This window comes from Archocentrus centrarchus, chromosome 5, assembly GCF_007364275.1.
Source record: "Archocentrus centrarchus isolate MPI-CPG fArcCen1 chromosome 5, fArcCen1, whole genome shotgun sequence".
NCBI lineage: Eukaryota > Metazoa > Chordata > Actinopteri > Cichliformes > Cichlidae > Archocentrus > Archocentrus centrarchus.
In genome coordinates, this window is record NC_044350.1 from 35,807,511 (window position 1) to 35,830,220 (window position 22,710).

General features: G+C 47.5%; 2 protein-coding genes across 3 annotated transcripts; both read right to left on the reverse strand.

Moving 5' to 3' along the window:
• Positions 1–1,457: 1,457 nt before the first annotated feature.
• LOC115780976 (protein FAM107B-like) lies at positions 1,458–21,270 on the reverse strand. Of its 2 annotated transcripts, XM_030730447.1 has the most exons (5): positions 21,048–21,270; positions 11,365–11,425; positions 4,407–4,611; positions 2,792–2,951; positions 1,458–2,240 (listed from the first exon to the last, which is right to left on the reverse strand). In XM_030730447.1, the coding sequence occupies exons 1-5, from the start codon at positions 21,069–21,071 to the stop codon at positions 2,127–2,129; spliced, it is 564 nt and encodes a 187-aa protein (XP_030586307.1). In that variant the 5' UTR covers positions 21,072–21,270; the 3' UTR covers positions 1,458–2,126. The 2 variants fall into 2 exon arrangements, with proteins under 2 accessions (XP_030586307.1, XP_030586308.1); XM_030730448.1 differs by lacking the exons at positions 11,365–11,425; positions 21,048–21,270 and adding an exon at positions 7,736–7,923 and having other exon boundaries at positions 1,467–2,240.
• On the reverse strand, positions 14,707–17,501 carry LOC115780975 (piggyBac transposable element-derived protein 4-like). Its single transcript, XM_030730446.1, has 2 exons — positions 16,914–17,501; positions 14,707–16,755 (listed from the first exon to the last, which is right to left on the reverse strand). The coding sequence occupies exons 1-2, from the start codon at positions 17,081–17,083 to the stop codon at positions 15,060–15,062; spliced, it is 1,866 nt and encodes a 621-aa protein (XP_030586306.1). The 5' UTR covers positions 17,084–17,501; the 3' UTR covers positions 14,707–15,059.
• Positions 21,271–22,710: the final 1,440 nt, after the last annotated feature.

Consider the following 22,710-nt stretch of genomic DNA (forward strand, 5'->3'; position numbering starts at 1 on the left):
ATTATATTTATTAGGCTGTTGTTTATGAAAAGCTGGTAAGTTCTTGTGTTACAGCAGCCAAAGTATCAAACACAAACTACAGCATGAAGACTGACTGATGGGATCAGACTGCAGGCAGAGAGGTGACGGACTGAGGCGCGCTGCAGAACAGTTCAATGATAACATGGACTCAGGAGCACGGAGGTGTTCAGATAAGCCAACAAACCATCGTCTCAAACTGGAGCAGACGTTCAACAGCAGCTAAATGTCCTCCCTGCAGCGTATTTCATGCTATGAAGGCATGCAGGAGCGCAGAGCTGCAGACAAACAGGCCGAAGAGCATCGCTGATCCTCGACCTCAGTGTTAAACCTGAGGATGAGCAGAAGAATCTCTGAGGCTTCTGGAAAGAGGAGTTTGGAGCTCAGAGAGTCACCCGCTCTCGCTCAGAGCGCTTCATAATGTGAGGGTGGATGATGCTGACATGGCTTTACTGTAGCGAAACCACAACCTCCTGAAGATAGACAACAAACAGATCACAACCTTCAGCTGACAGCTCTGACTGCAGGCTGGAGAAAATCTCACTTCATTACTGAGAGGACAAAGCAGCCGGGAAAGGAAAATCCTGCTGCAGAGATGATCCAAAATGACTTCAATCAGACTTCATGAAGACAAATTATTCTGTGATCTGATGCAAACGGAGCGATGGCGCTCCCTGAACTCTTTGATCCGTTTAATAAAGTTCAGCTGAGGGACTCAAACATGTCAGTAGGATATTGATGATCATCTCCATCATCGGAGTCTCTGTCAGTCACGCTGATGGTTGGCTTATACAAACGGTCTGATGGCATGTCGCTGTGAATTATGGGACCTTCACAGGAAGCTGTGCTGGTGGCTGCAGAGAATGCAGGAAGTCACAAATTGACTGAGGAGAAAAGAACTGCAGATCATGTTCTTCATATGTTCCAGATGCTGAAGGTCAGGTTCCCCAGGAACAGGCCACAGCTGTGGATCATCCAGCAGGGGGCAGCGCTCTGTTGCTCCGGTCACTCTTAATGTCTTCGTTATACCACAGCATACAGTCACATGACAAAAACCTGGTTGCTTATAAAAACTTAGCTGCAGAATGAGATATATAAATATATATAAACTCTGTATATACAACACCCAGAAAATATTTAACATAAAACTAAAGTTTTACATTTAGCAGCGGCTCAGAAACATCTTCAGCTTCACTGATTCATCTGTGATATTTATGGTTTTAGCAGAGAGTCGAACAAAAGTGACGTATGCTGAACGTGAAACGTGGCGCCGCATTTGCAGGATGAGGAAAGGACAGAAAGCTGGGTTTATAATAAATCTTGTAGATGTTAATAATCTCTGTGGGTGTGACAGTGTTCATGCAAAGTTTGGTTCAGACCCCCCCCAAATAAGGAGGAGATGAGCTGCACACAGACACACTCAGGTGTGCAGATATATGTGGTACTCAGAGCATTCAGACGGTCTCAGCAGGGTCAGTCCTTTAATGATTCCAGCCTCAGGCTGCACACACCAAACACAACAAGTACAAACAAAAGTCAGCAAAAGCTGAATCCTCAGTAAAAATGCTCCCAAACACAAAGATGGTTCTGCAGGTTCCCCGAACTCCCCGCTCCAACCACAGGACGGCCTCTGCTTTCTAACATCGGCCATAAAAACGACACATACTGATGACTGTAGTCATAATGTCAGTGTTTCATCAATCTATGTGATTAACATGTTGAAGATCAAAGAAAGGGGGAAGTAATCAGAGTACTCGATCTGTTACTGAACTGTGAGAGTCTCACAGGTGAGATTCAGGCACGCCTTCAGGAGAAGAAAACCAGCATGTTCAAAGGAGCAGAATCAGCGCCTCCTGCTGTTCTCAGGGGGAAACTGTTTCTTCGATGGAGGCGGTCTCAGCTGAGTCGCTCGCCCATCGAACCGAGCCGCCGAGAGACGTCACAGCTGTGCTGTCCAGCTGTCGGCATCAGTCTCCTCTCAGTGTCCTTGCAGTGGGTCTGTCTCTGTCCTCTGCAGCACAGCAGCTCCGTCTCCTCCTCCTCATCCTCTCGTGTCCTCCAAGTGGGCAGTTTGTGTCTGTGTCCCCTGCAGGACAGCATCTCTGTCTCTACACCTCCTTCTCCTCTTTGCTGTGAAAGGACGTCCTCCTCAGGTTCTCCTTGACTTTGACAAACTCAGGAGCTTTCGGGTCTTCCTGCTGCTGCTCCTGCTGTTTCTCCAGCTGAGAAGACAAAAAGACACAATCAGGAGAACAGAGAGAAACAGGGAGAACATACAGAAACATCTGGGTTCATGTCCTTCAGATCAGCAGGACTCGAGTGAAAGGTGTCTGGCACCAACTTAAAGCTCCAGCAGCACTTGGAGCATGAAGAACAGCTCTGCTGCTTCAAGCCAAACGCTAAGCCGTTCTTCATCCTACAACCGCTGCCGGAGCTTCGTGTTCTTCAGCTCAGCGGGGACGGCGTCGTCAAGTCTGTGCGCCGATGGTCTTAAAATGTTTCTAATGTTCATCTAACAGGAAATGTGACGATGTGCTCAAAACCCAGAGAGGAGGAGTAGCAGGTTCCCCAGGAGCACAGCTGGAAAAACAGAGTTTCGAGACGGTCGAGGACGAGCATGAAAACCAGAGTCTGCTCTTCATCAGGAGCTCGGAGAGCTGCACGACTCCTCCACACACTGAAAGTCGGTTTGTTCATGTCCACCTCAGAGCATTAACACACACACAGTACATGTAATGAAGTGCATGTGTGCATGTGTGAGTGTGTGTGTTACCTCCTCCAGCTTCTTGTGTCTCTTGAGCAGCTCAGCCTCCAGAGGAGAAATCTTCTTGCGAGCTTCGTCTTCCTCCTTCCTCTGTTTGATCAGCTGATCTCTCTTCCTGGACTCCAGAACCCGCTGCAGCTCGGGCTTCATGTCCACACTGACCCCCGCTCTGCGCGCACACACACACACACACACAGTTATTAAGTGTAGGCCTTTGAGAATAAAAAGGTTTTGAGTCTGTTTTTGAAGGTACGCACAGCTGACCTCAGGTCAGCAGGAGCTGGTTGCACAGAGCAGGACCACAGGACCTGAAAGCACCCTCAGCAGCCTGAGATCTTATAGACGCTGACCATGGGCTCACTGTTTTCCTGTTTCTCAGCTGTAATCACTGTTGGATCCAGAAGAGGGCAGTCTCTCATTCCACACAGAAACATCACTGCGCTCACTCAGCCTCACTCTGAGTCCTCCACCTATAAAACCTCCTGCGGACACGTGCAGACGTTTTGCTCCCCAGGAAAGAGAAAATTCCCCTCGTTTGAATGATCGCAGTTTCTGCTGTTTTCCTCTCCCTCTCATCATCATTCACTGCTCAGCAGCTCTGATTCCAGGAGCCTGAGAAGCCTTTTTGTCTTACGGTTGTTGTGTTTGTCAGAGCTGCTTTGTTCCTCGGTGTCTTTATGCCTCAGTTCTCCTCCTGAATGATAAAGCTGCCTCCTCAGTGTGAAAGAGGTGAGAACTTTCCCAGCGTCCTCGGCGGTGGAGGCCTGCGAGGTGGGAGGCTGTTGCTTAGCAGCGTCTGCTTCACAAACTCCGCACGATGTGAACTTGACAGCAGTGAGACCGAATCCGCTGACATCATTAAACACTTATCACCAGCTGCTCTCTGATTGGTCAGCAGCTGTCAGGTTCATTACGCTTCATTGTGATTAACCCTCGAAAACGCCTCCGTGAAATCAGCTCCAAGAAGTTTTTCTAAGAAAAAACGATTCTGCGGATGAAAAGCTGCACGTGTCAGAGCGAGAGCAGCGCGCCCGCCTCCGGGGACGATTCAGCAACCTGTTCCTGCTGCAGGTGAAAACACGCCGCAGCGTCCAATCAGAACACGAAGGAGGAGGTGAACAAACGAGTGCACTGAGCGGCACTGACTGCACTTCCTGTGACAGGAAGAGCCGACGGTGGGGGAAGGTTACGGGTGGAAAAGCAGGAATTTGAGCAGCTAGTTAAAAAGCTGGAGCCAGCGTGCGCCATCCGAGCTGTGGGCAGTGCTGTCAGCTGCTGCAGAGTCACAGGGTTACTGTACTTCCTGTTAAACACTTATTTAACATTAAAAGTGATGCTTCAGTCACCGTGCTGCTGTACGCAGGATCAGTCCCACCTTCCTCAGGTGTGTCTGCATGTTCCCTGTTAGGCCGGATTTAGACTTGTGCGTCGATCCTACATACGTAACCGGAAATCTCCTCTGAACCCTACGCCGTAATCCTCACCGGCTGCGTCGACCTGAGGTGTAGTTCCATTCTCGAGAGGTGCAGGTCAGGTTACGGCGTTCAGAGGGGATTTCCGGTTCCGTATGTAGGATCGATGCACAAGTCTAAATGCGGCCTTAGAAAAGGAAAACGCGTCTCACCGTTTGTAGCTGCTCAGCAGCTCGCGGTGGAGCTCCTGGTGACTCTTTGAAGCTTTGATGGGATTCAGCAGTTTCTTGGGTTTGATGAGGTCGGCGTCCTCGTCCCCCTGCAGGTAATCCGGCTGGGGCACGTAAACGGCCGCCGGGGACGCCTTCCTGTGGACACCTTCAGAGCGGTGCTGCTGTAGGTCAGCGTATGCTGACGCTATGGACAGAGGGAGGACAGAACACAGAATCAGTTATTATCGAATCACAGCGCCACCTACAGGACGGACTTTCTGTTCAGACTGTGGCTGTAATGCAGCATGCAGCCTCCGGGGGACGCTAGCAGAACATCTTTCTAAATATTGTAAATGTGTCCACATTTCCAAACATCAAACATGAACGTCCCTGTGAAACATTCCCACTGGAAGAGTCCTCTCTTTGTAAAAACCCAAACCCTTTGGTGCAGCCTACAGGGGGCACCTGCAGCCTGCCGAGTTATTGTGCTGTTGGGGGGGGGGGGGGGGGGGGTTGTTTGGGGGGGTTTCCGGCACAGACATCCTCAGCCTGAAGCTTCAGTTTCTGCCCGGCAGCCTCCGTCCGTCTGACAGGAGAAAGAGCAGATGAAGAGGCACCTGATCCGAGTCCTCAGATATTCTGGGAGGCGCAGATCACATGTCATACAGTTCACGGCGCCTCACAATGACCCCTTTCTCAAGTGCAACCAGAGCCCGACTTCCAGCACTGCTTCATATTTCAGAAAAATGAAAAGCTCTCTGGATGTCAGCTCGCTCTCAGACACACGCAGAAAAGTGAGTGGACGGCTGCTCTGACAGCCGTCTCCAGATGTTGGACCAGCTGCAGTGGTGGTGGTGAGGATCAGGCTCAGGAGGTCAGACAGCTGCAGCAATCTGCCCGATTCTTTCATTAAAAAGAAATGAAAGGTTGGCGGCTGACGGTGAGGATGGAGCTGCAGCTCTGATCCACCAAAGAACTCACCTGTTTAAAGTTTGCATTAGGGGTGGCAGTGGCACAGTGGGCAGGTGCTCACCTTGCAACTGGAGGGTTGCTGGTTCGAGTCCCCGTCTAAGCGCATACTGTCATTGTGTCCCTGGGCAAGACTCTTAACCCACATTGCCTGAGTGTGAATGTGGTTGTGTGTTTGGTCGTGGTTGGAGGGGCTGTAGGGGCTGTAGGCACAAATTGGCAGCCACGCCTCTGCCAGACTGCCCCAGGGCAGCTGTGGCTTCATCAGTAGCTTACCACCACCAGGTATGATTGAGGTGTGAATGAATAGTGCATGAAATTGTAAAGTGTCTTTGAGTGTCTAGAAAAGTGCTATATAAGACTAATGCATTATTATTATTATTAATTTTAGGGGCGTGGCCTCTCTGACCCGACAGGTGCATGGTGACATAGGTGGCTGTAGCTGCTAGCTGTCTGTTACTCCACTCTCTCACACAAATACGGTTCTTGCTGTCCCCAGAAAAACAACATGGGTAACGATGAGGTTGCAGAAAGCAGTGGGTGATGTCTACGTACATCTTTTATGTACAGTCTGTGGAAGGAAAGCCTTGCTGACTTGGTTTTTGTATTTTAATCACTTGTTACTTCGTTACTTTGTAATTTCTTTGGGCCCATAGATCTCACACACACATCAGGAACCTGAACACGTTTTTCTTTGACTTTTCCACTTAATGAGGATTTTTGGGATTGTGCAGGACGGACTGTACAGTGCTGAAGGTGTGGGTGTGATGGAGCTGTGCAGCTTTGTTGCAGGTTTAGCTGCTGATTGTGTGAAAATTAAAGACCTCTCACTGTTACTGAGAGCCTGCTGCAGGGAGTCTGCCCGAACTCTGAGATGTTCTGAGGTTTCATATCGATTTGAGGCGGGCCGTGCAAACTAAAGCCTCTCTGTAGTGTATCGACGTCCCCGTGAGTGCAGCTGATCTGGTTACAGCCGCTTCGAGCTCGGTCTGAGGACCGAGCAGGAGAAGACGGTCTGGCTGCTCCTCAGGAGGAAACGTGATCGTGTTGCACTGTAACGTAGACGATAATGTCGTTTCTCTTTCATTCAGTCATCCTGAGGAAATCAAACTCACCAGAGTCACTAAATCAGATCAAAGCGATGGAAGTGCTTCAGGCTGAAGAATCAAACTCCACCTCACAGCTCTCAGCAGGAACCGCTTCACCTTTCTGTCCGACGCTGTGAGCGCCGCAAACACGACAGATGTTTGACGTCTGAAAGAAGTGACATTTCTCTGTGGGGTCATGAGCTTCGGCCTGAACGAGAGGCCTCTGGACTTTGAGCCGGTGACTGTTCAAACACAGCACTCCTCAAACACAAACACTCGCTCAGCCGCCGGCACGTCGCAACACACACGAGTCTGAGCGCATCGATCGGCTCAGCATCGAAATTTCAACACTGCAAAACCCGAAGAGCTCAGCCTGTAACCTACAGCCCCCACACCAGGACCCCAACCAACGAGCACGGGACAGACAGGACAACAGCCACCTCCACCCACACAGACAGGACAACAGCCACCTCCACCCACACAGACAGGACAACAGCCACCTCCACCCTCCTCAGCTGAAACATAAAGAGTCATGGAGCAAAGCTCTCATGACTCCACGCTGCTGAGTCTTCCTCTGGAACTCTGCTCGAGTAAGGATGCGAGCAGAGGAACGATCCAGACTCCCACTACAGTCCTGTCTGCCAGCAGTGACTTCATCTTCATCTTCATCAGCCTACGCTCCTCACACTACTCTATTAGCAGCTCCCACAACACCACTCAACACCTGAATTATTCATGTACAAACAGGAGGTGCAACACCAACACCACCAAGGATTCAGCCGTGGTACTCAAATATTGAAATGTTAAAACTTAAAGTATGTTTGAATTTTGAGTATATAAATATATATAAATCCTGTGTAGAAAAGGTTGTGGTATAAATGCAAAGCTGCTGAAATTCTTCACTTTAAAGTCTGAGATATGATTCTGTTTACTTTTTAAACTTTGAGCTTTTTATGTAGAAAGGAATTATTACAGTGAAAATAAATCATCTGTTTGATTTCAATTCTGCATTTAAAACGATTAAAGCTGATTTTCATCATAAGAGCATTAATGTTCCTTTACATGAGCTTTTCCTCAGTTTCAGTCCAATATTAAATCCTCATTAAGCGCTTCATTAAGAACAAAAGTCTGGGAAACGTTTAAAATAGAAGAAGAGCGCATTTGGCATAAGTGATGAACCTGGAAAATCACTCTACAGTAAATATTACAAACTCCTGCCAGCTGAGTCCAGTCTGAGGCTGAGGAGGACCGGAGCTCCGGTGCTCGCCTTACCGGACTTCACCATCCCCTCCGTGCCTGAGCCGGGCCGTGAGCTGCTCCTCGGGTCCATGCTGCTGATGATCAGACCGCGGAGACCTTCATGCTCTCTGCTCCTCTTCCTCTCTGCTCAGCGTTAAGCGGCGGTCACATGACCTCCGGGCGTCCCTCCTCCTCCTCGCGGCCGTTTCCCACGCTGCTTCGCTTTTTCCTCTTCATCCAGCAGCTTTCACGGCTTTCAAATAAAAACTGGCAGCAACAAGACTCCAGCAGAGAATCTGCATTTCCTGAGCCGACCTGATGGTGGCGCTGAAGCAGCTGAATCTTTGCAGGACTCTGAGGTTCCTGCATCTGCAGAAATCACAAGCACCTGAAGCTGCGCCAGCATCGCTCCGTGGACTGCCTTTTATTTTCGTTACATTCTCCAAATCCAAGTAATGTAAAACGAATTATATTTATTTTTTCCCTTTAAAATCAAAAACATAAATTCGCAAAGAAACAGAAAACCGAAACATTAGTTTTATTTTTCTCAAACCGGAAATACGTGTTTTGTGGCATCAGAGAAACTTTCCCGTCTATCACTTTAAGTTTGGGTTTGTCTCAGGCTTCTGGCACCTTCACCTGCAGGTGTGCATCAGAGTCCACGCCAGACATTTTCCGTGGAAAATGTCCCGATGCACCTCGGGGAGAACCTTCTTTCTTCTCCAGAACGATGCGAAATAACCGCAGAGTGCTGTGGCAGAGTCCGCTGTGTCCGTGTCTACGATCACCTCTGACTGCGGGTCTACAGCATCCCGACAGCTCTGAAAACCGGAAACTGACAAAAGCAGGCGTCAAATAAAAGCGAGAACTTTGTATTTACGCGCCTCAAGTTGCCTTGATTTCCGGTTATATATATATATATATATATATATATATATATATATATATATATATATATATATATAGATAGATAGATAGATAGATAGATAGAGGCGAATGAAGTGACTCAGATCTGATGATGCTTCATTTACAGCTTGTAAATTAATAAAACCCTTTAAAGACCGCTGCGTCTGTCCCACATCACAGATCCTGGATCAGTTTGACAGACCACTGAAAACTTCAGGCTCAGTTGGAGACATTCATGTTCAAACAGGACGATTTTAATGGGCCTGAAAGTGGATCCAAAAAAAAAAGAAGCTAAATTTTTACAGCTGTAATTCTACAGGTTCAAACTTCAGACTGTAAAAGTTTGATGCAAACTGACCGACTCACCTGAACCCTGGAAGACATTTAAGGACAGGTATAGTTGTGTAGTTGTTCAGCACGGAGACACGAGGCACAGACACACACACACAGGATGTGGTGTTTTTAATCCTGAGGGTTGAGTGTGTGTGAGGATGAAACTAACTGTTAAACAGAACATGTGATCCATAAATGCTGGACTGTATGACACAGAGCACATGAAGCTCACAGGTCATTTATTTAATCTTTGAGCTGCACAGATGTCACCTGACTGCACCTGACCCACCTGAGGAGCCATTTACCTGTAACATGATTTTAGGTTGGATGGTGATTTACACACAAATCCTCCCACTCTCTCTCTCTCTCTCACTCACTCACTCACTCACTCACTCACTCACTCACTCACTCACTCACACACACACACACACACACACACACACACACACACACACACACACACACACACACACACACACACAGATTAAAACACTTTTGACTGCAGATGAAATTAATTCTCTCTGATTCTGGGGCAGCAGAGGCTCATGGGTAGTGTAGTTTGGAGTCAGTTTATATGTAAGCCTGCAGGTGGTCACATGACTGAGGAGGGCAGTGGGATTCAGTCTGGCTGGTGGGATTAATTACAGAGACTTCACACTCAAACCCAAGTGATGGCACCGTGGCGAGTATTACAACAACTTTTCACTACTGATATTAAAAAGTAATCTGTTACTTTACAATACTACCTACAGAGTAAAGTAGTGTTCTGAATCCTTCATTTTGGCAAGCAGCATCCAGATACCCAAAATAATAGATTACACCTGGCGACTCTTTCAGGAAGTGTGAGGCGGTGTGTGACTGGATGAGGCCGTGGGCCGAGCTGGTTCCACAGAAGAGGGGCCTGAAAGCTGAAGGCTCTGCCTCCCATTCTACTCTTAAGTATCCTAGGAACCACAAGTAAGCCAGCAGTCTGAGAGCGAAGTGCTCTGTTGGGGTGATATGGTACTATGAGGTCTTTGAGATAAGATGGTGCCTGATTATTCAAGACCTTGTATGTGAGGAGAAGGATTTTAAATTCTATTCTAGATTTAACAGGGAGCCAATGAAGAGAAGCCAATATGGGAGAAATCTGCTCTCTCTTTCTAGTCCCTGTCAGTACTCTAGCTGCAGCATTTTGGATCAGCTGAAGGCTTTTCAGGGAGCTTTTAGGACAGCCTGATAATAACAAATTACAATAGTCCAGCCTAGAAGTAATAAATGCATGAATGAGCTTTTCAGCATCACTCTGAGAAAGGATGTTTCTAATTTTAGAAATATTGCACAAATGCAAAAAATCAGTCCTACATATTTGTTTAATATGTGCATTGAAGGACATATCCTGGTCAAAAATGACTCCAAGATTTCTCACAGTGCTCAACTGCTCTGAGGTCTGACATCACTGCTCTGAGACCCATAGAGACCAGCAGATAAATCATTAAAGTGCTGTTACAGTGAGTTTTCCATCTAAACCCTGAGTTCAGTTTTGATCCTGATTGATAAATAAATTACTTAATTAATAACTTGAACACAAACACTATCAGATCCCAGCGCGGGCTCCGAGCCAGTGAGCTCAGCTTCTTCCTCTCAGAAACTAACAGGATGGAGCTGATTTTGTGTCTAAACACTTGATTTATCTGCTTTACTCTGTTTCCTCCAGCTTCACCCTGCCCACACATCCATCTCTATCTTTCAGGTTGGACGCGCTCAGCTGGCCTGTGAGAAACACCTCAGCCGGCTCGGCTATCAGATTTTTACTGAAAGCACAGCAGGAAGCCGCTGTTCCACTGTGCATGGCACTCAGCACCACCCCGTGGTGGGTCTGACTCGCTGGGATCCATTCATACCAACCTTTGCTGTGAGAAGCGACATTTAAGACCTTTAAGACATCCCAGAATTCCTCTCAGCAAATTGGAGTTAGTCCAATGAAGCCACAGCAGCCATATTATTGATCAGATAATTGAATTAGAAATGCTCCAAAAGACTCCAACAGCACCAACATGGTCTAGAGGTCAGTTAGCTGAGGTGAAGCCTAGCAGACAGCTAGCAGCTACAGCCTCCTGTGTCACCATCCACCTGTCAGTCAAAGAGGCCACGCCCCTAATAATGCAAACTTTATTTAAACAGGTGAGTAATAGAACCCCCCCCCACACACACAGCTGTTATGAAGGGGGAAATTATCTCCAGAGACCAAAGCAGTTTCTGTATCAGCTGTAAACATGTTTATTTCTGCTGGAAAGGTTTAAATTTGAGGACATTTCAGAGCCTGTACTTTTTTTACTTTTACTTAAGAGGTTGAACCAGTACTTTGACTTTTACCAGAGTAAGGGTTAGATTGGCCGCACACAGGTCACAGTACCTTTGTTACCTGAGACGGACAAACTCACCTCTGCTGTTCGGCTGCTTCCCATTTTTCGGCAGAGGCTCGTGGTCGATGCTGTACGCCTTCTGAAAAACAAAGAAGAAGAAAGCTGAGACACATCATTTCTCCGAGCAGGAAGAGCGAGCAGCTGGAAAAGCTCATGATCGATCCCAGAGTCACATCACAAACAACCAGCAGCTCTGAGTCAGCTCGAGTCGTATCGGATCAGGTGACGAAGACGCAGGTGGAGCATCCAGTATTGGTCCTGGACCCTGATTCTGACTCGAGGCCATCAGAGATCACCGAGTGCAGTTTGCTCTGGACATCCACCCAGTGAGCAGCTCGGTTAGGACTTCATCTCTCTGCATGAAGTTTACAGATGATTCACACGAACTCAAAGGCAGAAACACCTGATCTCCTGCTGCCGCCGCCACCTTAACAAATCCACCTTAAATCCAGGTCTGAGGGGGTGGGGGGGGGGGGGGTGCGGGCTGGGGCCAGCTCAGGAGAGGAGAATCAGTCCTCACATCCTTTCTCAGATCAGCCTGAAAACAACATTCATGCCACCTTCAGAGGAGGAGGACTGTGAGACACTGAGGGCCTTGTCACCATGTTGCAGCCTGATGAAGTCGCTCCTAGCAACCAACACAAAGTCCATTTAGCCACGGAGGAGGAGGAGGAGGAGGAGGAGGAGGAGGAGGAGGAGGAGGAGGAGGAGGACACAAAATCAGAAAAACAAAACCCTTGAAGCTGTTAAAGGAACAGTCCAGCATGTTCACAGCTCCCAAACCTGAGCGAATCAGATCAGAAATCATTTCCACCCACTGTGAGGAAGAGGAGCAGGACTGATTTTCAGAGTTAAAACACAAACAAACAGAAACTTTTCACCAGTTCTCAAACATTAAAAACAATAAGAGAAAAAACAATAAAGATTACACCTGCACCTCTTCTTAGGTCAGGAACACCGGAGACGGATCTGACACCACCCCCAGCAGGGACAGTTTCAGGTGAGCACAAAGTCACAGGTGATGCAGATTTCAGCCAAATATGAAGGAAAGAAAATAAAGTCAAAAACTACTGAGAGCGTCCTAAGAGCCGGGCAGCAGGTTGAAGCTGAGGGGGAGATTTTCTCTCTTCCTCCAGTTATTACTTCATTTTCATGAAGGAAAAGTGGGACCTGTGTGTGTGTGTGTTTGCTGAGGATGATCAGCTCCCTGCAGCTTCTGGGCAGGAACAGGAAACAAGCTTCTGGATCTCCTCACTGTGATCCGTCAGTTTGTTGAAGCTTCCAATCAGACCTGATCGTCTTTCAGCTGCAGGATCACATCAGTTTACTGACCTGTGCTGATCAGCATCAGGACCAATACGGAGGCTTTTACCTGAGGACAGCCTGCCCCCTGCTGGACACTCAGCAGCAGCACAGCTCAGAGCTGTTTGAAGGAAAGGAGGTTAGAGTGAACACCAGACCACCATCAACAGGCAGAACCAGCAGAACCTGTTTCAAGCTCTCAGGTTTAAATGAATGAGCTGCAGTTTCTCCATCAGCATCATCCACCCTCACGTCACGGAGCAGTCAGAGTGAGAGAGCCATCATCACCTCCGACATTCAGGACAACTGATTAAAGACAGAGGAAGGAATTTATTTCATCCACTCGGCCTTCAAAATAAAAGCAGCCCAGAGTGACAAACAGCAGGTTAGATGCTGATGCAGCAGCAGGACTCTCGAGGAGGTCATCAGGAATCTTTGATTACACCAATTTATCAACAACAGATGACATCATCGCTTTGATCTTTCTCTCTGTGTGTGAGCACGAAGTTTCTCTGCTGCTTCTCGACCCTCTATTTTTAGCTGTCTTAATCTGCCTGTATGAAGGCACACAGACACACACACACAGACACAGACACACACACACACACTGCCACAGTGGCCTGTGAGCTCTGATCCTGGATCACTCTCATGTTCTCCTCATTAATGAGCAATGTTATGTAACTGCAGCTGAAAATAATCTGCTATTTTCTCCCTCAGTCACACACACACACACACACACACACACACACACACACACACACACACACACACACACACACACACACACACTTCACAGAGAACAATCTGAGCTCTGATTGGTCCCTGTGAGGCTCTACTTTGTAAACATGAATAAAAACCTGTTTATTCAAAATAAAACTTCATGAGCTCCATTTGGGAGGTCATGTGACCCGTTCATGTGTCTGCCTTCTCTAAAAGCTCTGCAGCATTAATGAAATCAGCATTAACAGATCATCATCTGAAAGCTCTCAGAGAAAGATCACAGCGAGCTGGATCCAGATCTCCTGGCTCCTTCTGGAGCCGTGGACATTCGTAGCTGTGGGAGGGGCTCCCACAGGAAACTCACCAGTGATTGGCAGATGGTGTCTGCTGTGATTTTTCCCACTGAAATAAATCTTTTGAAGCTTCTTAGCTGTTTTTTGGATGATGTTTTGTGAACTCGTTCAGACTTTCTGAAGACCTGAGAGGTCTTTGTGGACGTTTCTAAATGTCAGTGTGAACACAATTTTTACAAAAACCTTTTCCAAGTTTTTGCTCAGATTTAATTTCAGCAGGATGATCTGCCTTTGGGACAATCGGAGACGATCTGTCAAAAGTAAGTTTCAGGTGAAACACTAACTCAGCATGAACTCATCCAGAGCGAGCCGCTCTGAAGCTTTGGTTCATTCTGCAGCTGCTTCCAGGAGGACGGAGCTGCTAACACACTCTCCAAATCCAGTGTGAACGTCACGCACTCGTCTGACGAGGGCGTCAGTGAGTACGAACAGCCTACAAGTAAAACTGTGAGGAAAACGGTTAAGCTTTCAATTCAGTTCAATTTAGTTTTATTTATATAGCACCAAATCCCAACAGTCTCCTCAAGGTGCTTTATATTGTAGGTAAAGACCCTACGATAATACAGAGAAAACCCAACAGTTAAACGACCCCCTGTGAGCAGCACTTGGTGACAGTGCTTTAAAATCCCTTAGTACCTACAATAGAACAAGTCCGCCAGACCATATTTTTACATTTTTACATGCTGTAGTGCCATTTTTTGGACTATTTCAACTGTCTATACATCAATAGAATCCTTACATCCCAAATTTTAATAATATGTATGAAATAAATCCATAACAACTACAGAAATTAGCTAAAAAGTGCACTAATCCACAAAAAAATAAAAATCGTTTTTTATTCTTACATATTTTTCTAGATAAATAAAATCCATAGCTGTATCCCTCAAAATTGTAAATGAGGAAAAGATGCACAGAGGTCTTTCAAAACACAGAAAATTTATTTGGAGTGCATCCATAACTTCATTTTGGAGATACACTCATTTTTATAAACTGTAGCAAAAACGAAAAATGAAATATTATGAACAATTTGCAAAAAGACAGCATATATATCAAAAATAAACTATTTACAAAAGTGCAATCAAATTTTTAACTGTCCCAGGAATTCATAAAAAGAAAGGCATTGTTAAAACTTTCCATTTCATTAGCACCAGTGGAGCTGTGATAGATTATTGAGATTATTGAAAAACGCTTATTTTTAGTGTATCAAAAATTCACATAAAAATTGTATTGGCACAATTTGCAAAAAATACAGCATTTACCTCAGAGCAATTATTTACAATAGTATAATCAAGATCCAAGTGTCCCAAGAACTAAAATACAGAAAGATATAATAAAATGTCACTTCTCAGTACCACAAGCGGAGCTGTGGTAGGTCTTGTGACAGTTCCTGTCCACAATGACACACAGAGGTACTTTACATGCCTCACACATGAAGGGAGTGCACTTCCCACACAGCCTGCACTTCCTGCGCCCCTGTGTGGCCTTTTTCTGGTCAGGTGCCCCTTCAAAAATGGCAACAGGAAAATGGTGATAGCTCTCCAGGACTGGTTGTGAGGGGACCCCACAGAGCTCAGCTGTCAGCAGTTCCTGGAAGGCCTGGTGTGTCATTGGTTGCTGCTTCAGTCTGCTACACAGCTGCTTGCTGAGCAAATAGCTGTTAGTTACAGCAATGTCAATGAAATGATGCAGCACTGTGACATACCATTTCCTGCTTTTTCTCCATGAGGAATAGGAGCCAATTAGCTGGTCTGAAAGGTCAACCCCACCCATGAATTGGTTGTAGTCCTTTACAGCTGTTGGCACCTGCACCTCAATTGCTCTGTATTTCCCACCAACCTTGCATGCTCTCTTGACAGTGTCCCCTGAAAAGGCAGTGTGCAGGGTGGAGCACACACTCACCTCCCTAGTGTCCATCCATTTGATGAAGATGAGAGGTCCCTCTCTGATCCACCTGATGGTCCCTCTTGGAGATTTTTTGGTCAGGGCATTTTCTTTTGTTTTTGGAATGACAATTCTTGTGTCCCGAAATGTGCCACAGGCTCCAAATCCCAGGCCATGCAGGTGCCTGAAAAGTGCTGGGCTGGTGTAAAAATTATCACAATAAATGTGATAACCAGATCCCAGGTAGCTTTTTTGGATGAGTGACATCACAGCATCAAACGACAGCCCCTTCCCACTTACCAGAGTGGACCTGCCTGTGTAAATGCTGAAGTCAACCGTGTAGCCTGTGTTGTCAGACAGCACAAAAAGTTTTATCCCCCACTTTGTGGGTTTGTTCTTTATGTATTGCTTCAGAGCAATTCGGGCTTTGGTGGCTACCATGCGCTCATCCACCGAAAGGTGTTGCTGGGGGTGGTAAACAGCTTTGCAGGCTACACGTAAGCTGTCATACAGAGGGCGAATTCTGTGCAGGCAGTCATAATTATCCATGCCTTTCCTGCTGTCATTGAGAGCATCTTCTGCAGGGTCACTCATATGGATGTTCCAGGCGATGTTGTAGAAGCGATCTCTGGGCATGACCTGAGGAGGATACGGCACACGGAAGATGGAACTGGTGCACCAAAAATCTTTGATCTTCGGCCGCTTCAGAAGCCCCATGTACAGTGTCAGCCCAATGTACTGATACATCTCAGTCTCTGTAATGTCAGTCCATCTGAATTTTTTCCCAGCAGCAATATTTTTGGCTGCATTTTTGTTTGTGTTTACACATAATGTTTTGATAGCTGCCTGATCAAAAAACTGCTTGAATAGTTCTGATGGAGCTGGACTGTCCACAAATTCTGAGAGAGGTGGCTGCACACCTGGCCTTCTTTTAGGCAGGAAATGTGGTAGGGGACGTGGCAAACTGTCAGGCTCGGTTTCATTTTTCCAGGCAGCTACATCACCAGAGAGTCTCTCTGATCTGGAGCGATTTCCCCGCTTTGCTGGAGGCCGACTCCTCCGACTCCTGTCTCGCCCTCTGCCTCCCTCCACAGTGCAGGGTGGCTCAGTGGAAGAGGATCCATCAAATATCTCCTCCTCAACATCAGCAACACTGCACACAGGAGAAGTTACACGATGTGTTACGCGTGTTTAGCATGAGAGTAATAAAATAATAGTGCGTATTTGGCGCGAAATTCTTACAGTTGTATATTTTCCTTACTTTTCTCTATCTAAAAAAATAAACCCAATATTTCATGAATATATACATACATGTCATGGCACGGATCCAGGCCTTCAAGGAAGTCCGCTTCATCGCCACTATCAGCTGAATCCGGACCAGAGGAGTGGACCGAAGCCCCATCTTCATCCGGCGCGGTGATTAGCGCCAAAGCTTCGTGTACGGAGTACCGTTTCGCGGGTCCGGGTTTTCGCGGTACCATTATTTTTTGTGTGGCAGTGTGTAGTGTGTTTGTGGCAAGTTTGTAATGTGTGCGATCTATGTGTGTCTGTGTTTTTTCAAACAAGAAACCAACTAGGAGAGACAGCGAGAGTGCGACTACAAGCGGCAGCGAGAGTACGACTACAAGCGAGGCGAACAGATTTCCCGGGAGATGACGTCACTTCCTGTTGTTGTGTTCAATTACGCGCCAAAAAAATCAGAGATAGTTGATGCTGACATCGTGATGACATGCATTTCAATGTAGGAATCCCCGTGAACAGCTAATTGCATCAAAAAAGCCGCCGCGTCTGGATTATAATATTTTTATTGTTTGCGCTTTTTACAAGATTTCTACAAACCTGTTAGAGAAAAGATGCAGTACCCTGGGACACACTGAATGCACAAAATGTAAGTGTAATTCCTCTGGTTTTAGATGCAAGAAAGTGTTACTGTCTCTTTTATTTGGTTGCGGTTCTACCGAGGTTACAAAATGCATATGCAAATGGGAGCGCGGGCGCTCCCGTCGGTATTATGGGGAAACCTCCAGCAAAACCAGGCTCAGGGAGGGGCAGTCATCTGCTGTGACCGGTTGGGGGTGAGGGGAGGGAGGCACTTTGTGATGAACCTCAGTGCTCCAGCACACGTGAGCATCACGAAGCCTCGTGCAGCTGAATGTTCATCGCCGCATCTCCAACAGAAGCATCAAAGTTTGCAGGTTTGAGGTCCTGCTGAAGAAACTCTGAGGAGTCAGGCACGAAGAACCTCCCGACAGATAAATCTGGACATCTCCTCCCTCGTGGATCATTCCTGAAACTTGATGCAGCAGATCAGAGCTTTCAGTCTGACTCCACCTGCTGCTGCTGCTCCACCAAAAATAGATCTAACTTACACCCACACCCATCCGCCTGCTCTCAGCTGTTCTTCACCACAGCCCAAAGGCTCGCTGACAGCTGCGTCACGCCTCATAACTCAGATATTTGTGAGTGCTCGGCTTTTCTCTGAGGGTCACATTCCTGCGCGTTTCCTCCTCTGTGGAATTTCTGAGTGTGAACTCTGCAGCCGCCTCGCACTCGGACGCAGGAACAGCTTCCTGTCTGGGTTCGTCCTCTCAAACACGCTCGGTTCTCTCAGTCCAAATGGTTACAGCTCTCAGGTGAGAACAGGTGCTGTGTCTTTTGCTCTGCAGGTGTGCCCTCATCTTATTGGACGCTCTGAACTGTTGTTGCAAAGCAGCGCTTTTTAAATCAAACTTTTATTAAACTCATGATTCTGGCAGGTCATGTGACTGCCTCAGTTTCTCTGAAAGCTGAGACTCAACAAGCAGCTGATGAGCGAACTGAGATCTGATTATACTAAATAATCCCTGTGGATGAAGAAGAAGATGAATGCCTTTATTGCAGCAGCTGCTGGTGCACTGATAAAAACTTATAAAAACACAGTATGGAAGAACAGAAGCACAGCTCCACGACTAAAGCCTTATATACAACAAACAGCATATCCAGTATGAACAGTGTACAGAACAGGAGAGCTGCACACTGATCAGCTTCCTGGGATATAAACACAGACCCTGAGTGTGGGAGTGACTGCAGCACAGACCTGATTACTGTGCTGTGTTCATCTGATGGCCCGACGGTAAAAGCTGTTTTTGAGTCTGTTTGTTCTGCTTCTCAGAGACCTGAACCGTTTGCCAGATGGAAGCAGGTCGAGCAGGTGATGACTAAGGTGGGAGGGGTCAACTTCCATAGTCCTTCTGAGGCGCTGACATGAGGTGTCCTCAAGAGCAGGCAGAGGTTCGGGTAACCCTCTGCGACCACCAAGGTTTGCTGGTGTCCTTTTCTCCACCTTAGAGTTTCTCCTTCAGGTGGTTCCTCCTCAGCACCCTCAGGAGGCGGAGTCTCAGCTGGGCCTTTTTGATCAGCTGTGACCAGGATAGATCCTCAGAGAGAGGCGTCCCCAGGAGTTTAAAGGAGGACACTCTCTCCACACGCACGTGTTCGGGGCAGAGGAGCTTCCTGAGGTCGATGATCATTTGCTGAGTCTCGGTGGCGTTCAGCTCCGGGATGTTTTTGGTGCACCGATCTGCCAGCACCTGAATTTCCTTTCTGTAGGCTCACGCAGCCCCCCCCCCAGTCAAACTTGATGATGGAGTCAAAAGTGTGGGTGGGAGCACAGTCATATGTGTAGAGGGCATACAGGTAGGGTCAGCATGCAGCCCTGGGGGGAGTATAGCTGGCCAACCTACACAGCCTGAGGACAGTCAGACAGGAAGTCTCTGATCCAGGATGCCATGAGGACCACAGCCAGACATAGGGAGGGGCTGAAAATCCTGGTAAGGACAGCTGATCAGTACTCCATCTGGTCCTGCAGCCATCAGGGCACACCTCACCTGGTGGAGCTGCAGAATAAGGGTGTGGGAGCTGGAAGGCAGGCAGGGGTTCAGAGGAGGTGTGGCAGGTCTGGAAGACTCAAGGTGGGAAAGAACTGGTTGTCTGTGAACAGCCCTGCAGCTGGACTAGTGCTCCTGGTGGCCAGGTGATAACACACTTTATCTCTGGCTTGTTTTTTTTTACCTGACAGGGTGTAAGCAGGTACAAGGAGCAGTGAGAAGTGGTCAGACTGGCAGGAGCACAGCTTCACAGCCGACCTTATTAAGTCCCCAGCAACGACCAAGGCTCCTCAGGAGGAAGTTAGGGTGCTCAGGAGTTAGAATGTGGTGGGACGTACTCGGGTGTAAAAGATGCAGAAGACTTCAATTTTTATTTTTTAATGATTTTACATTTTCATGTTCTGGTTTGGTAGCAATCAGAGGCTTCACCCCGCGGCGTCCTTCGATGTTTGTACAGTAGTGCCATCAGTGGCAGCGATCGAAACAGAGCCTCCTGATTTTTAGTGATGTTACCATTACCCCCCCAACCATCTCTGAGGCCAACATCGCCGCAGCCAGAGCGTGTGAGCGTTGACACTAAAGGGGAGATGCTTCGCTCCAAAAACCTCGTTTACAGGGTCCTCAGGTTAGGATTTCACAAGGTAAACCTGGTTTAATTGGGGCCTTTGCTGGATATGATTTCACTCACTCATAGATTATTTTCCCTCAGCTCGAGGTGTTATAACTTCACCAACCAACCGGTGGTGGCTTGCTGGCTATGTCCATCTTTTACCTACAGTCTGTGGGCCTTCAGGACCCTCAGGAGACCTCCGAGCTCCTCCGTTAGTGGTGTTACTTAGAAATCCTTATTTTATATTCTTTTGATTACTGCGTGTCTAAAAACGGCTGCTTGTGAAGGCCTCGATCACAGTGCAGAACAGCTCCATCTCCATCGGTCTCTCCACCCATCCCCACCAACCCTAACCACGGTTCAAACAGGCAGTGTGCAGAGCTGCAGAAATGACGATTACCAACATAAAGCACCATCCCGTGAACGCCACAAACACCATCTCCACCAATCAGACTCAGCCCGCAGACCTCTGAGAACCTCCCAGAGCCTCCACCCACCGTTGTCGGAGGAGCATGTCAGGCCCTCACATTCAAACCACAGGAGACATGAGCCACATGGACACTACTTACACCACCTTTTTCCTGCAAACCTCACTCACACACACGCACTCGGATGGATGCATCAAGGGCTGACTGGCTCCACCTGAGCCACACCTGCAGACCCCCCCCGGCCTCAGATTCTCGAGCTGTTGATCTCAGTGTTTGCACAGCTGATTCCAGGCGTCATCATGAAAACAATCATCTCAGCTGATTTATGCATGTACTGATCATGTGACATGAAAACAGACTGTGGTCCAGGTTTTATTCACCTTGTGATTATGATATCTGGTCTTTCTCTCACAGTTAAAGGAAATTCAAAGTAAAATGTTGATCAGGAGCATGCTTTCCAATAACTGATCATTGATCTGAAGCACCTGATCAGTCTGTTTCTAAAGACTAAAGCTGAGAACAATGAGCTCTGATCACTGACCTTCTTTCCATAAGCGGCTCCCATGATCCTCCCTCTGCTCAGGCTTTGGTGTTTGTTTGGTGCTCCCACTCTCCCTGCCGTTACCTCCTCCCAGCACTTCTTTTTCCCAGCAGCCTCGGCGCCCTTCCTCCCCCCGCTGGCCACCCCACAAACTTCATACTAGCAGGAAGCCGGCCGAGCTTGCACAGTTGAGGAGGAGGCCACCTGTTCCTGCCTGACTCTCTGCTCTCAGCTGTGAGGAGTTAAGGTGCTCCGGCTGGATTACAGTAATCAGAGGTGACGGCAAGCCAAGAGCAGAGACTTTAACTCTCCTCCCCACCTCCTTTCCTCTCCTCTCCTCCCTCTAATCAGGAGGACAGAGTGCTGACAGTCAGAGGAGCTCAGGGTTCACAGTGATGAACCTCGACTCTGAGTAAACACGATGCAGGTTTGAATGTTGTGATAATCAGTTTGATTTGTCCTCATTAGTTTTGAACTACTTACGTCTAGTTCAGTTTCTGAGTTTCTTTCACTGTGTGTACGTGTACGTGTGTGTGTATATGTGTGTGCATGCGTATACGTGTGTGTGCGTGTACGTGTGTGTATGCGTATATGCGTGTGTGTGTGTGTGTGTATGCGTGTGTGTGTATGCGTGTAATTTCAGTTCAGCTGAAATTCATTTTCATCCCTGATTGGAGTTCACTGGGATCACTAACACACAGTATTTTGCTCAATGACACTTCATCTTGCAGACTGGAGGATCCGGGGATCGAACCAGCGACCTTCTGATTGAGTCGCAGCATAAGATAAAGTCCGGTTGGATCCGGGCCCTCCTGCAGCGGGTTCTCCTCACACACCTTTTGTTCACTGATTTTGTTTCTCGTGTTTCGCTGCTCCGTCCTTCAGGCTGAGACGCTGCAGCTCTCTGCTCGGTGTTCATACATATTTACACCGCGGTTCAGGTTCCACCGCTTTCACCATTCAGGGAGGACAGGAAAGGACCCTGACCCTGTGATTTTATGCAGGTCACTTTTAATATTTTAGTAGTTTGTGTGTGAAACGCAGATGAAGGCAGGAATTATTGTGAGCAGGAGGAACATGGAAGTATTTGAATCTTATCATCGATGACTCACTCAGGTAGGTCACCTGGTGGTTTCACAAATAAAGACTTATTTTAGCCGAGCTGCATGCAGGAGTGATTCCCACAGTGTAGGCTGCAGCCCCCTGGCGGATGGTCTGAATACTGCAGGGGGACCCTTTACAGCAAAACCCAAAGAAAATGAATTTTCAGTTTTAAAATAAAGTTCAAAATCACCGCATTTAAACATTTAGATTTCAAAACAATCCAACACCTCCACCTGTCGGCCCTGAGGTGTCCTGTCAGCAGGTTAAAGCAGAGGTAGTCACACTGTGCATGTTTCCCAAAGCTTACACTGCAGTCACCTACAAACCAAAAGCCACAGGCTCCATGGTCTCGTCTCCGAGCACCTCTGAACCTGTTCTGACCTCTGAGGTTTTACCACAGTGCAGACAGCAAACATCATGAATTTCATAGGAGGATCTTCGCTGGTGAGGACAGCAGTCTGAGTTTCCAGACCTGAAGGCAGTGCACCAGATGAGGAGTGACATCAGGTGCACCACCCCCTGGGGTCAGGGTGTACTGAGTGATCTGAGAGGAGAACCA

Coding starts and splice junctions, on each gene's coding strand:
- LOC115780976 (XM_030730447.1), bottom strand. CDS start 21,071: ATGGGAGCCGCTTATGGAAAGAAG. Junction 4,612..11,364: donor GAAGCAGCCGAACAGCAGAG/GTGAGTTTGTCC, acceptor CTCTGTCCATAG/CGTCAGCATACGCTGACCTA. Junction 2,241..2,791: donor GACACAAGAAGCTGGAGGAG/GTAACACACACA, acceptor TTGTCTTCTCAG/CTGGAGAAACAGCAGGAGCA.
- LOC115780975 (XM_030730446.1), bottom strand. CDS start 17,083: ATGGTACCGCGAAAACCCGGACCCGCGAAACGGTACTCCGTACACGAA. Junction 16,756..16,913: donor CTGGATCCGTGCCATGACAT/GTATGTATATAT, acceptor TCCTGTGTGCAG/TGTTGCTGATGTTGAGGAGG.